The 17,889-nt window shown below is 33.9% G+C and overlaps 1 protein-coding gene across 1 annotated transcript; it reads right to left on the minus strand.

Annotated features, from left to right (window-relative positions):
* Positions 1-2,908: 2,908 nt before the first annotated feature.
* Positions 2,909-17,655, minus strand: LOC123268934 (myophilin). The gene is made up of 4 exons (XM_044734398.1): positions 17,437-17,655; positions 12,479-12,615; positions 3,622-3,826; positions 2,909-3,374 (listed from the first exon to the last, which is right to left on the minus strand). Exons 1-4 carry the CDS (start codon positions 17,488-17,490, stop codon positions 3,204-3,206), a joined length of 567 nt encoding a protein of 188 aa, XP_044590333.1. The 5' UTR covers positions 17,491-17,655; the 3' UTR covers positions 2,909-3,203.
* Positions 17,656-17,889: the final 234 nt, after the last annotated feature.

Raw genomic sequence — 17,889 nt, forward strand, 5'->3', positions numbered from 1 at the left:
ATAATTGTATTGAGTTATTTCTAAAAATATTATTTTTCTCGGTTTCATAATATCAAAAGTTATTTTGAGTTGGGAAGAAAATTTCTTTAAAATTTAAATGGACTATTTTCAAAATTGTGCTGGTGTTTTAAAAGTTCATTTTCAAAAAGAAAGAACATTTTCTGTGAGATTCTCATAATAAGTTAAATTTTCTATAAAAAAAAAAAAAAAAATTATTTAGATGGTAATTGAGTAAATATATTTTTTTTTGTTTTTTTTTTAACCCCGCTTTTCAGACTTCTGTCTCGATGGGGGTCTAGCTGAGACCGGAGGGGGACTCCAGGCTGATCGGTACATTAAGTTTGACAGAATAAGTTTGGCGGTATTACATACTTTTTCAGCCTGGAGAGTAATGCGGCGATGGGCCGACTTTGGGGAAATTGCACGCAATGCCTGTGCCCCACCGGTAGCATAGGGCTTGGGGAAACCATCGAAAAACCCAAACCTGTACAGCCCGGCGTGAGTTACGAGCACCGATGTTCACTGAAAATTAAATTCAGCTCACACCGGGATTCGAACCCACGCCTCACCAGTCCCAAGCAAGTATGACACGCGTTGTACCGCTTAGCCATGGGACTGGCTAATTGAGTAAATATTAAAAAGCTAAGCTCTAAACTACGTAAGTCCAATTAACGATTTTTCAATTTAAAATTTTTAAGAAAATTTTATTCTCAATCATGAAAGACTGGTACCTAACTACCTTTTTTTTCCATAACAGTCACAAGTATAACTAATTAGAGCATTATTGTGGAAATTTATTTTTTTTTTACAAAGTAGTTCTAATTAGAATTAAAAAAAAATTTTTTTTGAAATCACTTTCGAACTTTCATATTGATTCATTTCAATGTCTAATCAATTTTCTCAAAAACACATCATTAAATTGCAGTTAAAAATTTGAAACAATAGATATTCTTTTTTCTAGAGATGACTAAAGGGTTGAGTTTTTATTATAACCATTATACTGCTAAGAATAACAAACTCTAAGTCAGATTTTAGTCAAAATAAGGTCAGAAGTTATAAACGATTGATTTTTTTTCCAATAAATTGGTTCATCACAATTACAAGTTAATCATTAAGTGTTGATAAACTTTTTATGCTCAGAAATCTCCGAAAATAGAAAACAGAAAATAGAAATAGATAGTTCATGAATTTTATCGATTCTATTCTTCAATAAAAACAATTTTTTCAAGTATTCTAGAAAAAAAAGAAGATCCTACACCTTCTATTTTTGGTAGCGCTTTAGCAAGCTATACGATTTAAACAAATAGAAGAATTAAAAATTGCTTGAATCACTATTTGTAGAAATTTATATGCTCTAAAGTTTAAATAAATAAGATTTTCTGTTATTTTACAGTATTCTGAATTTTTAATATGTCTAGGGGACGTTTAATTCGTTAAATTGGTTTTGCTGCTAACAAAAAGTTTTGAAATAGTTATATAAGCGTTGTATCTAAAAATTGTGACTTAGACTTAGACTAAGTAAGATTCCGTTATTTAATGACAAGCTTTAAAGCGTCTGGCGGAAGTTGCCGCGGACCGGAAGTGTCTGGCAGAATTGAATATTAATTTTGATATGCATATGTGAACAAAGAGTGTTACTTTTGAGAGGTTTGACTGTTGATGCATATTTGAAAAGAGAGTTGATAAGAATCAACTTATCTTCAGGGTTCTGTTATCAGCACATCAAAGATAAATATACTCTGGGCTTTAGTTTCAAGTCAGAAATTAAAATAAAAATGACAGGTTTTAAAAATAATTTCGACATTTGATCATCACGAAATTATCATTTACGCAAGTTACTGCTAATAATTTATATTTTAATTATTTCTATTATATTGTAATAATGTTTTCATATCATCAATGAGTTTTATATTCTAAAATTATATGAAAAACGAACAGGTAATAGATATTTTATTATTATGGTTTATATTTAAAATCGAAAAAAAAAACCAATACAATCAATGGATATTTTCATAATTGTTTTATTTTATTATATAGTATATTAATCAAATTACAAAATCTTTTAGAAATGTTTTTTATTCACTTATAACGCTATTTTGAAAAAAATCTCTCAAGATCTTTCAATATAAGCTCTTTTAAATTTTAATTTTCAAATAGTTGTGCCTCACTTTCTTTATTGTTTTCTAGTTGTTATATTTTATGCTAAGAAGTGACATTTAAACGCTTCACAAATTATTAGCACTTCTAGAATAAAGTATGACTTGAAAGTCATATAGTTTGGCTATGGAAGAAAAAATTTTCGAGAGTCAATTATTTTTTAAGTACAAAAATAGACTTATTTGGCCCGGTCAATTTTATTGACTGAATGAGTTTTATATATTTTTACACGCTTTATTTAATTATCAACAGTATAAATTTTAATAATTACATCATTTTTATCGTTTAACCCTTCATCATAACATAATTTTACCAGACTTCAAAATTTGCGTGGTAATCGTTATTACTACACTGATAAAAGGATTTGTTTATAGTTAAAAATATTTGTTAATATTTAACAAATCATTTATTAGAGACCACTTTTTATTCCTTAACAAATATTTCTTAGTATTTAAAAAGATTTATTAATATTTAATAAATGAATATCAGATTTATTAAATACAAACAAATCATTTTAAATACTAAGAAATATTTGTTTGATACTAAAAAATGGTCTCTAATAAATGATTTGTTAACTATTAACAAATATTTTTTTAATACAAATAAATCCTTCTATCAGTGTACTGTGTTTAAATGCAAATTACTGAATTATTTTTTGCTGGTTATATATCTTTGTTGATAGAATTGTATTTTTCAATATTTAATAATAAATATAATACTGACTCTAACGGGAATAGATAATGTTTAATTCTTTTTAAAGCAGGTTTATTTATTGACCTCAAGTTGAGAAATAGGAAAAAAAATAATAATGAAAAAAGGTGACACCGCGCTTATTATATTAGTGACGAAAGATTAGTTGAAAAAATTAACCATTGAAAAATTACATTATAAATTATAAATCAGTATTATACAAAGTTGCATACTTTTTGTAAATTGTACAAAATTATTTTGTTATTTTATAACTGACACATTTCATAAATTCATAAAATCTAATAAAAAAGAAAATGAATAAAAAAATTAGATTTAATATTAAAAAAAAACCAAATCTACATATGCCGGGTATTTCCAAAGTTAATACCACTTTGAGTTGCTCCTTTGTTGCTACCATATTGTAAGCTTATAACTCCTTGTCCAGCTCGTAATTGCTCTTCGGAAAAGTTACGGACATTCTTCTCAGCCTCTTTTGGTCCAATGACTGGTTTACCATAATTTCCAGCCTGAATAAAAAAATATGTATAATACTTAGTGAATTAAATTATGTGCCTACATCAATCTACGTTATTTCCACTCAGTCTTTGCGTTCAAAAGAATAAAAACATATAATGCATTTTTAATTAAAGCTGCCGTCAATCAAATTGGGAATTTCTATAAAGCTAAATGATATAGCAGATACATGAATTAATTTGATAATAATGACTTGTTTCAAGTATATCAAAATAAAAATATGAATTAATAAAAATATACCTTTCTTCCAAGTGATTGTAAGCAAATTACGACAGAGTTAAGATTTTGTCGTTCCCAAAGATCAACAGTTTGGAATGTTTCCTGTGCTGGAACACCAAGATTTTTCGCTGCTTCCAAAAAAGCATTAATATTCTCCATACATTTGAAAGCCATTTTCGAGTCATTAGTTTTTTTTATTGAACCTGGCTGGATTTCGTTGATTAATCTATTCAATTGGTCAAATTATAGTAATTATAATAAGTTTCTTTTTAAACTATCATTCTAATAGATTCCTGGTTGTTAATTATCTTTTTAAGATAGTACTTGCATAAGTGATATTTCAGTCTGATACAATAATTTTAATTTTAAAAACTCAAATATAGAAATTAATAAATCTAAAATAGACTGAAAAAACTTTCTTCATCTTTTTGTGATTGTCATTCACTTTATCAACTTGTGTACAATAATAATGCAAAAACAAACAATGTTTCGTTCTAAAATATTTTGAGAAAAAAGCACAGGATTAAATTTTTTTAAGTTAATTAATACTGAATAGACAATTTTTTTTCATCACCTCAACAATCTCATTAGGGGGCATCCATAAATTACGTGAGGCATTTTTAAGAATTTTTCGACCCTCCCTCCCCCCTTGAGATTTCGTAAGATTTTCCTCAACTCCCTCCCCCCTCCCCTAATCTCACGCGAGATTCTTCAAAATTTATGTTTTGGCTGTACACCGGATATGGATAGGTAGATTTCTTGCTCGAATATTGAAAAAAACACGTTATTAAAAGGCAATACTGTCCTGAAATTTATTTTTTACTATATTTTTGCAAATAACGATATAAGACCGACTACAACAAATAGATATACAAAGACATCTACCTAAAAAATAGGATTTGTTACAGATAAAAGTCATTTGATGATGAAAGCTAAAAATTAATTTATTCTTGATTTTTTTTTAATTTTCCGAACTACGACATAAATTGAAAAAGTATCAAAAGTCGACAAACAATAGCTTAAAATTAAGAGAATCATGGGAACTTCAGAATAAATTCAATAGATTTAAGCTAACTTTTACGGCTTATAAATTATTTAAAGAAAAATGGCCAAAATGGGTTCATTGAAAAAATTTTTAAAATTACGGAATTAATTAAAAAAATCATTTTAATCATAATTAAAAAATCTGGAAAACGGTTGACCCTAAAGGCCATCCCGGCAACTTCCCGCCAATTCCATACCTAAACGCTTGAAAATGCACTTATGACGTTTCTGAGCTCTTCGAGCTCAAAAATACAATTTGTGTGTTATTACGAGCTCCCCGAGCTCAAAGAAATAGCTTTTGTATACTTTTGAGCTCTTCGAGCTCAAAAGGCTGATAGAAGTTTAATAAAACAGTATTTTTTGAATTTTCAAACTGCAATCATTTCTGAATGAATGAATCGATTTTCGCGCGGTTGGCAGTATTCCACGCACTTTTTCAGAATCTATGATATTCTTTTGAACACAAACTGATCGAACCGAAAATCTTAGAGAAATTTGAAAAATTCACTTTTTCCGAATTTTTTTGACAACGATAACTCACGAACCAATCAACCAATTTTCACATTCTTGGTGGCGATCGACGTGATTTTTTGGGCTCTAATAATTATTCCATTTCGTCAAAAATTATCCAAAAAGAAATCTCGAAGTTATGTGAAAAAAACACTTTTTTCGAAATTTTTCGTTTTCGATAACTCTCGAACGAATCAACTGATTTTTATGGGACTGGTGGCAATCAACGTGGTTTTTTAAGCTTAAGAGCTGATTAAATTTTGGAATTGATCGGTAAAGCCGTTTAGAAGTTATTCCAAGAAAACGATTTTTTGAAAATTTTATTTTTGAGATTTCTCAAAATCTAGCGAACCGAATCGATTCAAATTTTCACGAAATTTAATGGCAATGATACTCTTTAGATCGCCATCTATTTCGATCCGATCGGCCGAGCCGTTCAAAAGTTATAAGAGGTTTACATACATACACACACACACACACACACACACACACACACATACATACGGCCGCACGGACACCATCGCGGGAATAGTCAGGGAAGCTTCCTAGGACCTCAAAACGTCGAGATCTGATGAAAACTCGATTTTCGATAAACGGGGTAAAAACAATAACTTCCCGATTTTTGAAAATTTTCAATTTTCTTAGCGGGAAGTTAAAAAGTCCATTGCGGCCAAGCTGTAACTCGAACCGGCGAGGTAGTACAGGCCTCTAAACTTGATTTTTCCATGAAATTCACGTTTTTTTGCATTTATCTCGTGAATGACGAGAGCTACAGAAAAAACGTAGACGACAAACGTGTAGAAAATTCAATTTTCTACAAAAAAAAGTCCTGAGCATCAAGTCGCTAAAATCAATATTTTCGGAGATGTTTAATGATATTTTTAAAACATATTTTTTATAATTTGACGCAATTTTCGATAAAAATTTGAAATTACAAAAAATTGATCATCTCGTGTTTGGACGAATACGAAAAATTGATCGTGTTCGTACGAATACAGCAAACACTATTGTGTTAGATTTGGCCATATTTTATTCTAGAAATAATTTTTACGCAATTTTACACCCTTTTCTGCTAGAAAAAAATTAGGAAAACGGTTCACCCTGAAGGCCATCCCTGCAACTTCCCGCCAATTCTATACCTAAACGCTTAAAATTGTACTTATGACGTTTTTGAGCTCTTCGAGCTCATAAATACAATTTGTGTTATTTTAAGGTCTCCGTGCTCAAAAAAATAGGTTTTGTATGCTTTTGAGCTCTTCGAACTCAAAAGTTTGATAGCAGTTTGATAAAACACTATTTTTTGAATTTTCAAATCGCAATAACTTTTGAATGAATGAACCGATTTTCACGAAGTTGGTGGCATTTAACGCAGTTTTTTAAGTTTCATGAAGAATCTTCAAGTTTAAATTAATAGAACGAAAAATTTCGGAGTAATTCCGAAAAAACCCTTTTTTCGGTTTTCTTTTGTCAACGATAACTCACGAACGAATCAACCGATTTTGACCGGACTGGCGTCGATCGACGTAGTTTTTTTATCTTACGAGCTGATCAGTTTTTGGAATTGATCGGTGAAGCCGTTTAAAAGTTATTCCAAAAAAACCACATTTGAAAAAATTTTTTTTTTGTAGTTTTTTTTGCGATTTCTCAAAATCTACTGGTCCGAATCGTTCCAAAGTATAGTCAAAATTTAAGTTTGGTCAAGCCTTTTCGAATGGCACCAACCGCGATCAAATCGGTCAAGCCGTTCAAAAGTTATGAGAGGTTTACATACATCCACACACACACACACACACACACACACACACACACACACACACACACACACACACAGCTGGCACAAGCAGATGCCCAGTATACCAAGAGGCACTCATGAAGATAACTGATAAACGAAAATGAGAATACTGCAGCTAAACATCAACCACTGTGAGGCGGCACATGATTTGTTCATGCAGACAGTACGTGAACAGAAGCTTGACCTTGTGCTTATATCGGAACCGTATAAACACCTCGGCGGCCAACCATGGGAAACTGACTGCACCACAAAAGCTGTCATATGGTCCTGTCGCAAGCTCCCCTTCCAGAGTGTCGTTAACAATGGCAGCGCCGGCTTTGTAGCAACATCGGTAGATGGCATCCGCTTTTACAGCTGCTACGCACCACCTAGCCTCACTATTGTTGAATTTATGGACTTTCTGGATCGACTGACGGAGGACGCGAAGCAGTACTACCCAGTGGCAATAGCTGGAGACTTCAACGCCTGGGCAGTGGAATGGGGCAGCAAACACACCAACGCTCGAGGTAAAGAACTACTGGAAGCTTTTTCTACGTTAGATGGAGTATTGTTAAACAGCGGCGATGCGCCGACGTACACTAAAGGAGACGCAAGTTCTATTGTGGATCTTACTTTTGTCAGCAGCAGCCTCATCAGAGGAAACTACGACTGGAAGGTGATGGAGATCTACACGGCCAGCGATCACAATGCGATTCTCTGGGAAGTATCAAAGGACCAGAATCCTAGAAGACCGGCTAAGAAACTTGACATCGTTGGGTGGAAGGTGAAATCCTTTGACCCAGGTGCTCTAGCAGCTGCCCTAAATAGTGAACCGCTTACTACTGGATCTGCAGAAGAAATGACCAAGGACTTGATGAAGAGAGTGACCCAGGCTTGCGACACCTGCATGCCCCGTAAACGGGGCATGAACCAAAGACCTTCTGCCTTCATGCACTGGTGGAACGAACACATCAGCTTCCTACGGAAAGAGTGTCTCAAGAAAAGAAGAATATCTCAGCGTGGTTATCGGCGGCCTGACTCAGCGGAACTAGTCGCAGAATACAAGAAAGCTCGTCGACATTTAAACAAAGCCATCAAGGATAGCAAGAAGAACTGCTGGAAAGAGCTAATCAACGAGGTGGACAAAGACTTGTGGGGTAGACCTTACAAGGTAGTCATGGCACACCTGAAATATCAGCCAATGCCGTCTCCTACGTGTCCTCAACTCTTACAGAAGATCATGACTGCGCTGTTTCCACGACAGCGCGTTTTCAACTATCTGTTGGCACAGGACGAACTGAATGATATTCCACCTGTCACGAAAGAAGAACTGATGGAAGTTTGTAACCGCGTCGGGAATAATAAAGCACCGGGATTGGACGGAATCCCTAATATTGCCTTGAAAACATCTATTAAAGCAGCGCCAGCGTTATTCCTCGACGTCTACAACATCTGCTTTAAGGAAGGGATTTTTCCTCGGAAGTGGAAACAACAACGGCTGGTACTACTTCCTAAAGGGAAAAAGCCACCGAAAGAACCGTCATCTTATCGTCCACTCTGCATGCTGGATACAGCCGGTAAGATACTAGAACGTATAATCCACCAAAGGATAGAAGCAGTTGTCGATCTACTCTTAGCAGACAATCAGTACGGATTTCGGAAAGGACGATCAACCCTGGACGCGATCAACCTGGTTGTCGGTATAGCCAAAGATGCAATCGCCGGTACCAGATGGAAGGGGGGAACGAAGAAATATTGCCTGGTGGCAACTTTAGACATAAAAAATGCCTTCAACTCCGCCAACTAGGATTGCATCATGCAAGCCCTTCAAGAGATGAACGTACCAGGATACCTACGAAGAATAGTCGCTAGCTACTTCACAGATAGAGTCCTGAGATATGACACGAAGAATGGTCCAAAGGAGTATGATGTTACTGGAGGTGTACCGCAGGGTTCTGTTCTCGGTCCACTTCTCTGGAATGTCATGTACAACGGATTGCTGAGACTGAAACTACCAAGAAATATCAAATTGGTAGCGTACGCGGACGACGTAGCCGTAGTAATCGTTGCCAAGCATCTTGATGAGATAAAACATATGTTCGCTATCACCTTTGAGCGAATTAACCAGTGGATGGACACAGTAAATCTACAACTGGCTAAACAGAAGACCGAGGCTGTACTTATTACTAGCAGAAAAGCGGTGGAAACGATCAATCTAAACGTCGGAGACCAAGAAATCACATCCCAACCATTCATTCGATATCTGGGAGTGATGCTCCATGCCCGACTTAATTTCAAACAACAAGTTGAACACGTGACCGCCAAAGCATCAGCAGTAGTATCTAACCTAGTACGATTGATGCCCAACATCGGTGGCCCGAAGCAGACAAGGAGGTCATTGCTATCATCAGTAGTTACATCGGTTCTTACATATGGTATATCCATTTGGGCCGACGCATGTCGAAAGCATGTCCAGTTTACTGACTGAGCGCGCTAAGAGTAGCCAGCGCCTTTCGAACAATATCAGAGGAAGCAGTGTGTGTCATTTCCGGAACTTTGCCGCTCAGAGTCCTAGCTGAGGAAAGACGGAACCTTTACCAACGAAAGAGGACAACCACACCAAGTGCCGAGGAACTCAGAGCTAAAGAACGGCAGAACAGCATCGCACGATAGCAATCGCAGTGGGACGCCGCGACAACAGGGAGATGGACACACCGTCTCATACCGAAGATCGACGTTTGGCTAAACCGAAGTCATGGCAAGGTCAATTACTATCTGATGCAGTTGTTGTCAGGACATGGATGTTTTCGGACGTATCTTCACCGCTTCAAGCATGATGATTCACCGGAGTGCCCGTCCTGCCCAGGAATCAATGAAGACGCGGAACACGTTTTCTTTGAGTGCCCATGATTTTACCCACAGCGAGATGAGCTGGAGATGATCCTAAAGAAGAAAATCCAACCAGAGACAATAGTAGAAGCAATGTTGTTATCAAGAGCCTCCTGGAACGCCATCAGCACATTTGCAACAGAAGTCCTCATAGACTTGCGTTCCATCGATAGAAGAAGAGCAAATGACAACAACTTGAAGAATGGTAAAATAACACCTTATCTACCAGAAGAAAGAGCAGTAGCTAGATCCTCCCCTCACGAAGTAATGCCTAATGGCGGTTTCCATGAGGGATTAGGGGAAAGAGGAAAAGGGGTTTAGGGTTTAGTGGGTAGGTGCGCTAGCGTCGAGTTTTAGTATGACACTGCGTCGAGTCCGCCACATATCCAGGCCAAACAACTATGCCTAGAATCCGTAAAAAGGATTCCCCCCCCCCCTTAAAACAAAAAAAAACACACACACAAGCACACACACACACACACACACACACACACACACACACACACACACACACACACACATACTTACACACAAACGAGATGGAAGGGTGGAAAGAAGAAATACTGCTTGTTGGCTGCTTTGGACATCAAGAATGCCGTCAACTCCGCTTACTGGGACTGCGTTATGCGGGCTCTAGAAGAAAAAAACGTACCAGGATACCTTCGCAGAATGGTAGCGAGCTATTTCACGAATAGGGTTCTGAAATATGACACGAAGAACGGTACGGAAGAGTACGAAATCACCGGAGGAGTGCCACAGGGATCAGTTTTAGGTCCTCTGCTATGGATCATCATGTATGATGGCATCCTGAGAATAGCATTGCCTACGGGAGTCAAACTTGTAGCATTTGCGGATGACGTAGCTGTCGTGATCGTCGCAAAGCACCTCGAAGAGATAGAAATGGCATTTGATATTACATTCAGACGAGTCAATTTGTGGATGGACATGGTGAACTTGCAACTAGCCAAGCATAAAACCGAGGCAGTGCTCATCACCAGTAGAAAAACGGTAGAAACTATCAAGTTGAGAGTCGGAGAACAAGAAATCACATCACAACCATTTATCCGTTATCTGGGAGTGATGCTGGATGCCCGACTTAACTTCAAGCAGCAGGTGGAACACATCAGTGCCAAAGCGTCAGTAGTGAAGGCTAGTCTCGCACGGCTGATGCCTAACATCGGAGGCCCAATGCAGAGCAGGAGGCTACTATTGTCGTCAGTAGTCACATCAGTGCTCACTTACGGAATATCCATTTGGGCTGATGCACTGGAAACTCAAGTATCATGGAAAAAAGCTGGACCAGTATATCGACTGAGTGCCCTACGAGTAGCTAGTGCCTTCCGCACTATATCAGAAGAAGCAGTGTGCGTCATTGCCAGAACCCTACCTCTTAGAGTTCTAGCAGAGGAAAGACGAGCCCTTTACCAACGAAAAAGGTCAACTACACTGAGCCCTGAAGAACTTAGAATTGAAGAACGGCAGAACAGCATAGGCCGATGGCAACTACAATGGGATGCTGCAGAGAAGGGTAGGTGGACGTACCGCCTCACACCTCGGATCGACATTTTGCTTAACCGGAATTACGGCGAGGTCAATTACTATCTTACGCAGATGTTGTCGGGACACGGGTGTTTTCGAGAGTATCTACACCGCTTTAAGCACGATGACTCTTCAGAGTGCCCGTCCTGCCCAGGATTTGCTGAAGATGCGGAGCCCGTCTTCTTTGTATGTCCTCATTTCGATCCACAGCGTGAAGAGTTGAAGAGGATCCTGAACCAGAGAATGCAACCAGATTCAATAGTGGAAGCAATGTTGTCATCAGAAGCTGCCTGGAACGCTACCAACACGTTTGCAACAGAAGTCCTCAAAGACTTGCGTTCCACCGAAAGAAGAAGAGCAAATATCAGAAGATAGAAGGAAGGTAGTTAACACCTTAGCCACCAGAAGGAAGAGCAGTAACTAGTTCTTCCCCTCACGAAGTAATGCCTGACGGCGATTCCCATGAGGGATTAAAGGAAAGAAGAAAGGGTTTTAGGGTTTAGTGAGTAGGGGCGTTAGCGTCGAGTTTTAGTATGACGCTGCGTCGAGTCGCCACATATCCAGGCTGAACAGCTATGCCTGGAATCCGTAAAAAGGATTCCCTCTGAAAAAAAAAAAAAAAAAAAAAAAAAAACACACACACACACATACATACATACATACATACACATACACCATCGCGGGAATAGTCAGGGAAGCTTTCTAGGACCTCGAAATGTCGAGATTCGATGAAAACTCGATTTTTGTAAAACGGGGTGCAAACAATAACTTCCCGATTTTTGAAAATCTTCGATTTTCTTAGCGGAAAGTTAAAAAATTACGTGATATTTGCTAAAACCCCCCCCCTCCCCCCTAAGTAAGATTTGGTAAGATTTAGCTTGACCCCCCCCCCTAGATCACCTCACGTAATTAATGGATGCCCCCATATGAATAATGAATTCATCAGTGAAAAACTTCAAATTCTATAATTATTCCATTACATGCTTCTGTTATTTTTCAATCAGTTTTTAAATTTCTTAAAAATTAAATTGCTCTAAAATTTGAAATAATTTTTAAAAGAGCAGTTTATAAAATATTCTCTTTAATATTAATTTGAAAAAAAAGTTTAATTTATATAGTATACACCTGCAGAGAAGAGTTCCATCCTTAAGGATTTCATAAAAATTATCCATGTCACCACTCGTTTCAATCTCCACTTTTGTAATTACTTTAATCCATTTAAGACATTCTTGTGCTAATTCCTCACTATATTTACTGTTTATCTGGAAAAAAAATAATTAAATAAATAAAATAATTAGTTTAACATATAATTTACCACTATGTGTAAATTTATAAAATTTCAATATTGTTCACATTTTAAAAGAATTAGAAAAACGGTTGACTCTGAAGCCAATCCCTACAACTTCCCGCTAATTTTATATCTAAGCGCTTAAAATTGCACTTACGACGTTTTTGAGCTCTCCGAGCTCAAAGAGTTAGCTGTTCTATGCTTCTGAGCTCGTCGAGCAGTAAAAAGTAAAAAGTAGACTTTTTTACTTTAAGGGGGGAAATACGTGTACAGGCTTAAAAAAATTCAATTGTTTTTTTTTTTTTTTTTTTTTTTATAAATCGCTTGTAAAACTATTCAAAAATATAGATTCAAAATTTCAAGTCAAAATTTCTATTCGTTCCTATTAGTTATAAGCGATTTAGTTATAACTTTAATACTATATTACATTAACTTTTTCTGTCACTTTTTTTTCAAACGCCTTTTTCTCGAAACGAGTTTTTTCAAAACTGTGTGCAGTCTAGCTCAAAGAGTTTTAAACCAATCATCTTGCGATATGGCTTATAATTTTCTTTATACAATTACCTTGAATATGAACTTCAATCGAAAGCCATATTTTTATTTAAACTATTTTTTTTTTAATAAACAATGTGTGAAAAAGTGGTAAAAAATCACGACTTAATTTCACAGCCTTCTAAAAAATGCAAATTTTTACTTTTTTTTTTTTAAATTGAGGTTCATATCGAAGATACACATATAAATGAAGTAATTTTTCTGTGCCATTGATTTCCAATAAAAATTGTGGCTTCCATACTGCACATAGACTGCTAAGTCAGATGACAACCTACGATATTTATCAGCTGATATCTCCGCTATTTGTTAACTTATATTGTTGTTTAATACGAAAAAATACTCATAAATATATGTATAAAATAACCTGATAGTTTCAATAAATAATATTAATTTTTTGTACCTTAAAAAAATTAATGAAAACAGCCTTATACACGTATTTCCCCCCTTAAGAACCATTTTCCAGTCTCTTCTAATGGAACTATCTTTTCTCTTTTCCTATATTATAAAATTAATGACTAAAATAAAGTTAGTTTAGTATCAAAATTATATCGATACTAATCAAAAAAGTGGCCCCTGATTCTTTATTGGTACCGGAGTAGAGCGCGCGCGTATGCGCACAATTGTAATTCCTAGTTTTTTTTTGTATTTTATTATGAAAAACTTAATTTTTCAAAGTCGGAAAATTATCGCATCTATTGCGAATTTGGAAAATCGAGTTAAAACAAAATTTTTATTTTCTGAAGCTATATTGGAAATTGATTTTAATTATCTTTATTAGCTGAACGTATGCTAAGTAAATTTAAAATTTTGAAATCCACAAACCCGACTATCACGAGAGATAACCAAAAATTTCCAACAAAATGTTTAAAATTACTTTTAGTTTTATATGTTGTTCAATTTTTTTAAATCAATTATTTTTTGCATTCAACACTATTAAGTTACATCATTTATAAACGACAGTTCCTAAATATCGCCTACAACGCTCAAATATAATGATATATATACCGATAGATTTTCATAGAATCTACAAGTTTCAATTTGTATATTTGACCATACTTTTATATTTTCTATGATAATATATCATTTTTCTAGCACAGAAACATATTATATAGTTTTACTTCCGCAATCCGACAGATCGAATTCGGAAATTAGAACAGTGATGATATACACTTTTTACATGCATTAAAGAATAAACCTAAATTATCAGTCAAACGATTACAAAAAAAAAAAACCTGTGTAACTACTTAATAAGTTATTGAGAATATAATAAATCTTATCAGGAAACTCATCATTTAATGCTCCTTGTATGTTTCTCTAATCATATATGACTATATTAACAAAAAAAGTGCTTTGCAATAGTACATCTCATCATTTTTTATGTTACAAATTTTTATAAGCTATTCTGGTATAAATCTAGTCTAAAGTAAATAAAACAACTATTGTTCAACAAAAGTCATTGATTTTAATAATGGGAAGTTAGAAAAGTAATGGTGTAATTGGAGCTGTTGGGATATTTAATTGAACCATTAAATACTCTGATTTCAATATTGACATTAAATTATAGACTTTATTAGGAATAAAACATTGACGTATCTTATGATGCCCCAATTAATAGCAGTTTATTTAATCATTTACAAATAAAATTGTTGACCCACTTCGTAAAAATGGTGTGTTTGTTGAGAATTTTTCACAAGTCAAGGACATCCATCGCAAGTCATGATTCCGACTATAGCTTGAAAACGATTGGCAGTAAAAACGGCCTTCATTTTTTCTCCATATAAGGCGAGTATACGAATATATGATGTGTTTATTTCTTTTTGGATTACAAACTGAAATTGCCGCATCTTTAAACAAATTCATACCCAAGGATAATTATATTAATTAGGTATATTTAATCTAGCTGAATCGATAATAATATTTAAAAACTTGTACTTTATACACCCCAACTATAGAGTGATAGACACTGTCTTGTATCGAAGCAGCTTTTCAAGGTCATCGTTTGCAAACAGACTATGTTGGAATATGTATTTTTTTAATGATAAATCTTTCAAGTATAAATGTTTTTGACAATGCTCTACCAAAACTGGAATATGATTTTATTATCTATTTATAATTTATTTTAAAATAAACAGAAAAATTGTTCCAATCACACGTGCGATTAATTTAAAGCTAACATATGTTATGAATCAATCATAAATAACGTAATAAGTAAGTGAAAAAATTATTTGTAACTCTTCAAAAAACTTTTTATAGTGTCTGTATGTAACTACAAGTTTCCATCATTCGCGTTTAAAATCTTAAATACATTTCTGTATAACGTGTTTGCTTCACAAATAATAAAAAATTCATTCAGTTGATAATTGAGCCGGCAGATTGTAAATAAATTTGATTTATCATATTGTTGTTTATAAAAATGTCTGGATCCAATTAAGCCAACTGCAATAATTATTTTGCGTATTAATTTATTTTTTTTTTTTTTACTAGCAAATTTCTTTATTATTTTATTTTCATAAATCCCAAAAAAATCAATACTTATATTTAAAAAATCTTCCATTATTGCGAGGAAAAAGTATGTGTTAAAATTTCTCTTTTAAATATTGGTGTGTTAATTTGATAAAATCACGTTAATCCGATACACAAAGATAATAAATACTTGAAATAAAATTTTCTACCCAAACGTATTTTGGCGCAATGACGAAAAAATTTTACTAATGTCTATGATTGAAAAATCAATAAAACAATTTTTATTCTCCAGATTTCTAAAAGTATAAAAAACAAAATGAATTGTTATAAAAGAGAATTATCTCCATTGGTATGATAAGACGATGCTATCAAAAGTATTATCACGTATTGATATATTTTTCAAACCATTATCACATTTTTTTAAACTATCGAGTATCAATTATTTACAGTTAATTTGTTCAATAAAAGTGAATGACATAAATGAGTAATACATTTATAAATATATGTATTACGACAGTTTCATAAATAAAATTAAATGAAGTATGGTCAATTTTAAGTGACTCATCAAAAACAAAAACAAAAAAATAATAAAATTCCATCTACGATTTCGACATTTTTTACACATATTCTTCGTATTTAATAAGGTTGTTATTTAAAAGTGAATATTTTGCGTAAATTTATGAAGCTAAATCGTGATAAATATTATTGTATATCAAACATAAAAGAATGTTGCGGTGTTTACTACCAACGGTTTCCTGAATTACTCAGATAACAGTTTGAATTCTTTATTTTGTTTGAATACCCATTTTTGTAATAAAAATATCAAAATCGTCCACTATTATTCAGAACGAAAAAAGGAACTTTGCGTTTCTTGATGACAAGCCACAAGTGATAAAGTATCGTTTCTTTTCTGAGAATAAGTGAGACATACCTACGACAAAACAAACCTAGCATATTTATATGCACAGATTATAAAATTGTAATATTAAGTGAACAATTAAAGATTTTTAGAACTAAAAACTTGTCTGTATACATAATTTTGTAATATCAAATTATGTTCTGAAAACCTCCTAAAAATGCATGAAATCATCGTTTCGTATAAATCTATTTTGTATCACGCATAAAAACAGTTTTCAACTAAAAAAGTGTGATGTTAGATAACTAAATATATTTTTTTGATCTTCGTAAAAGAACTTATTTTATGGTCTGATAACTGATAACTCCTATATTGTTCTAAAATTTTGTATAAAATTCAAGGAATTTGTAACGAAATACATGGTACAGTTAACCAGCAAGAGAACGTTATATTTTTTGGGGAACTGAAATAAAAATTTGTTAATTCTCTCTGACCAACAGTTTACATACAGCTGGCATGCGATTGTTTCTCTGTTACATTTTTTTTAGTCTCTTGTTAGTATAACTGTGTAATTTTATTATGTATCACAATTACAATGAGTGTATCAATACTCGGCATTCCTTACTATACGATTTAATAATGATTTTTAAAATAATTTTCTTATCTTGATAAAATTTAACTCAATAAAATAAAACACTTATCTTACAATAAAAATATACAAATATTATTTACCATCATTGCGTTTTAAACGTAAATGAGATAGTCAGAATAAATTTAGTAAAGATTTTAGGTCATGATAATTGAGAGATAAGATTATGTACTCATTTAAATGAGTCTTAAAGTAATAATTGTTGGCGAAAATTTTAATTAAAACAGTAAAATAAGCTTATAGAATGAAGTAAAAATATTTTATTAACTATTAACCTTTCTTTGTGCTTCTGCGGCAAATCCAGACTTAGCTGCTCTATTGTTTGCCATGTTTGTTACTTTTTTGGAAAGTATGTTTTACTATAAGTGAATATTTATTTAAAAATCTGTTTTTAAACACGAGATCCCACAAGTACTTAAAATGTTCTCCACTGTTTGACAGTCGAAGTTAAACTGAATACCAGCTTAGAGAGTCACTGTTAAGCTGGTGAATTCCCCGCCCAACGACTTATCGATGTAAGAGCTCGTGTATTGAATTTTCGTGAGCAAGACACGTGGCCTCGGATATCCAGTCAAACCTGGAGATGATGTCATTCACTAGAAATTACCGTCTTCTTTCTTGAGAGGGGCTCTCGTAGTCCTTCAACACTTAGTCAGGGATGCGACTATTAAAACTTTTGTTTTTTTCTTTTTTTAGCTTCTTATTTATATATTAGTGTCCTATCACTT

The sequence above is a fragment of the Cotesia glomerata genome, linkage group LG7 (assembly GCF_020080835.1).
Source record: "Cotesia glomerata isolate CgM1 linkage group LG7, MPM_Cglom_v2.3, whole genome shotgun sequence".
Lineage (NCBI taxonomy): Eukaryota > Metazoa > Arthropoda > Insecta > Hymenoptera > Braconidae > Cotesia > Cotesia glomerata.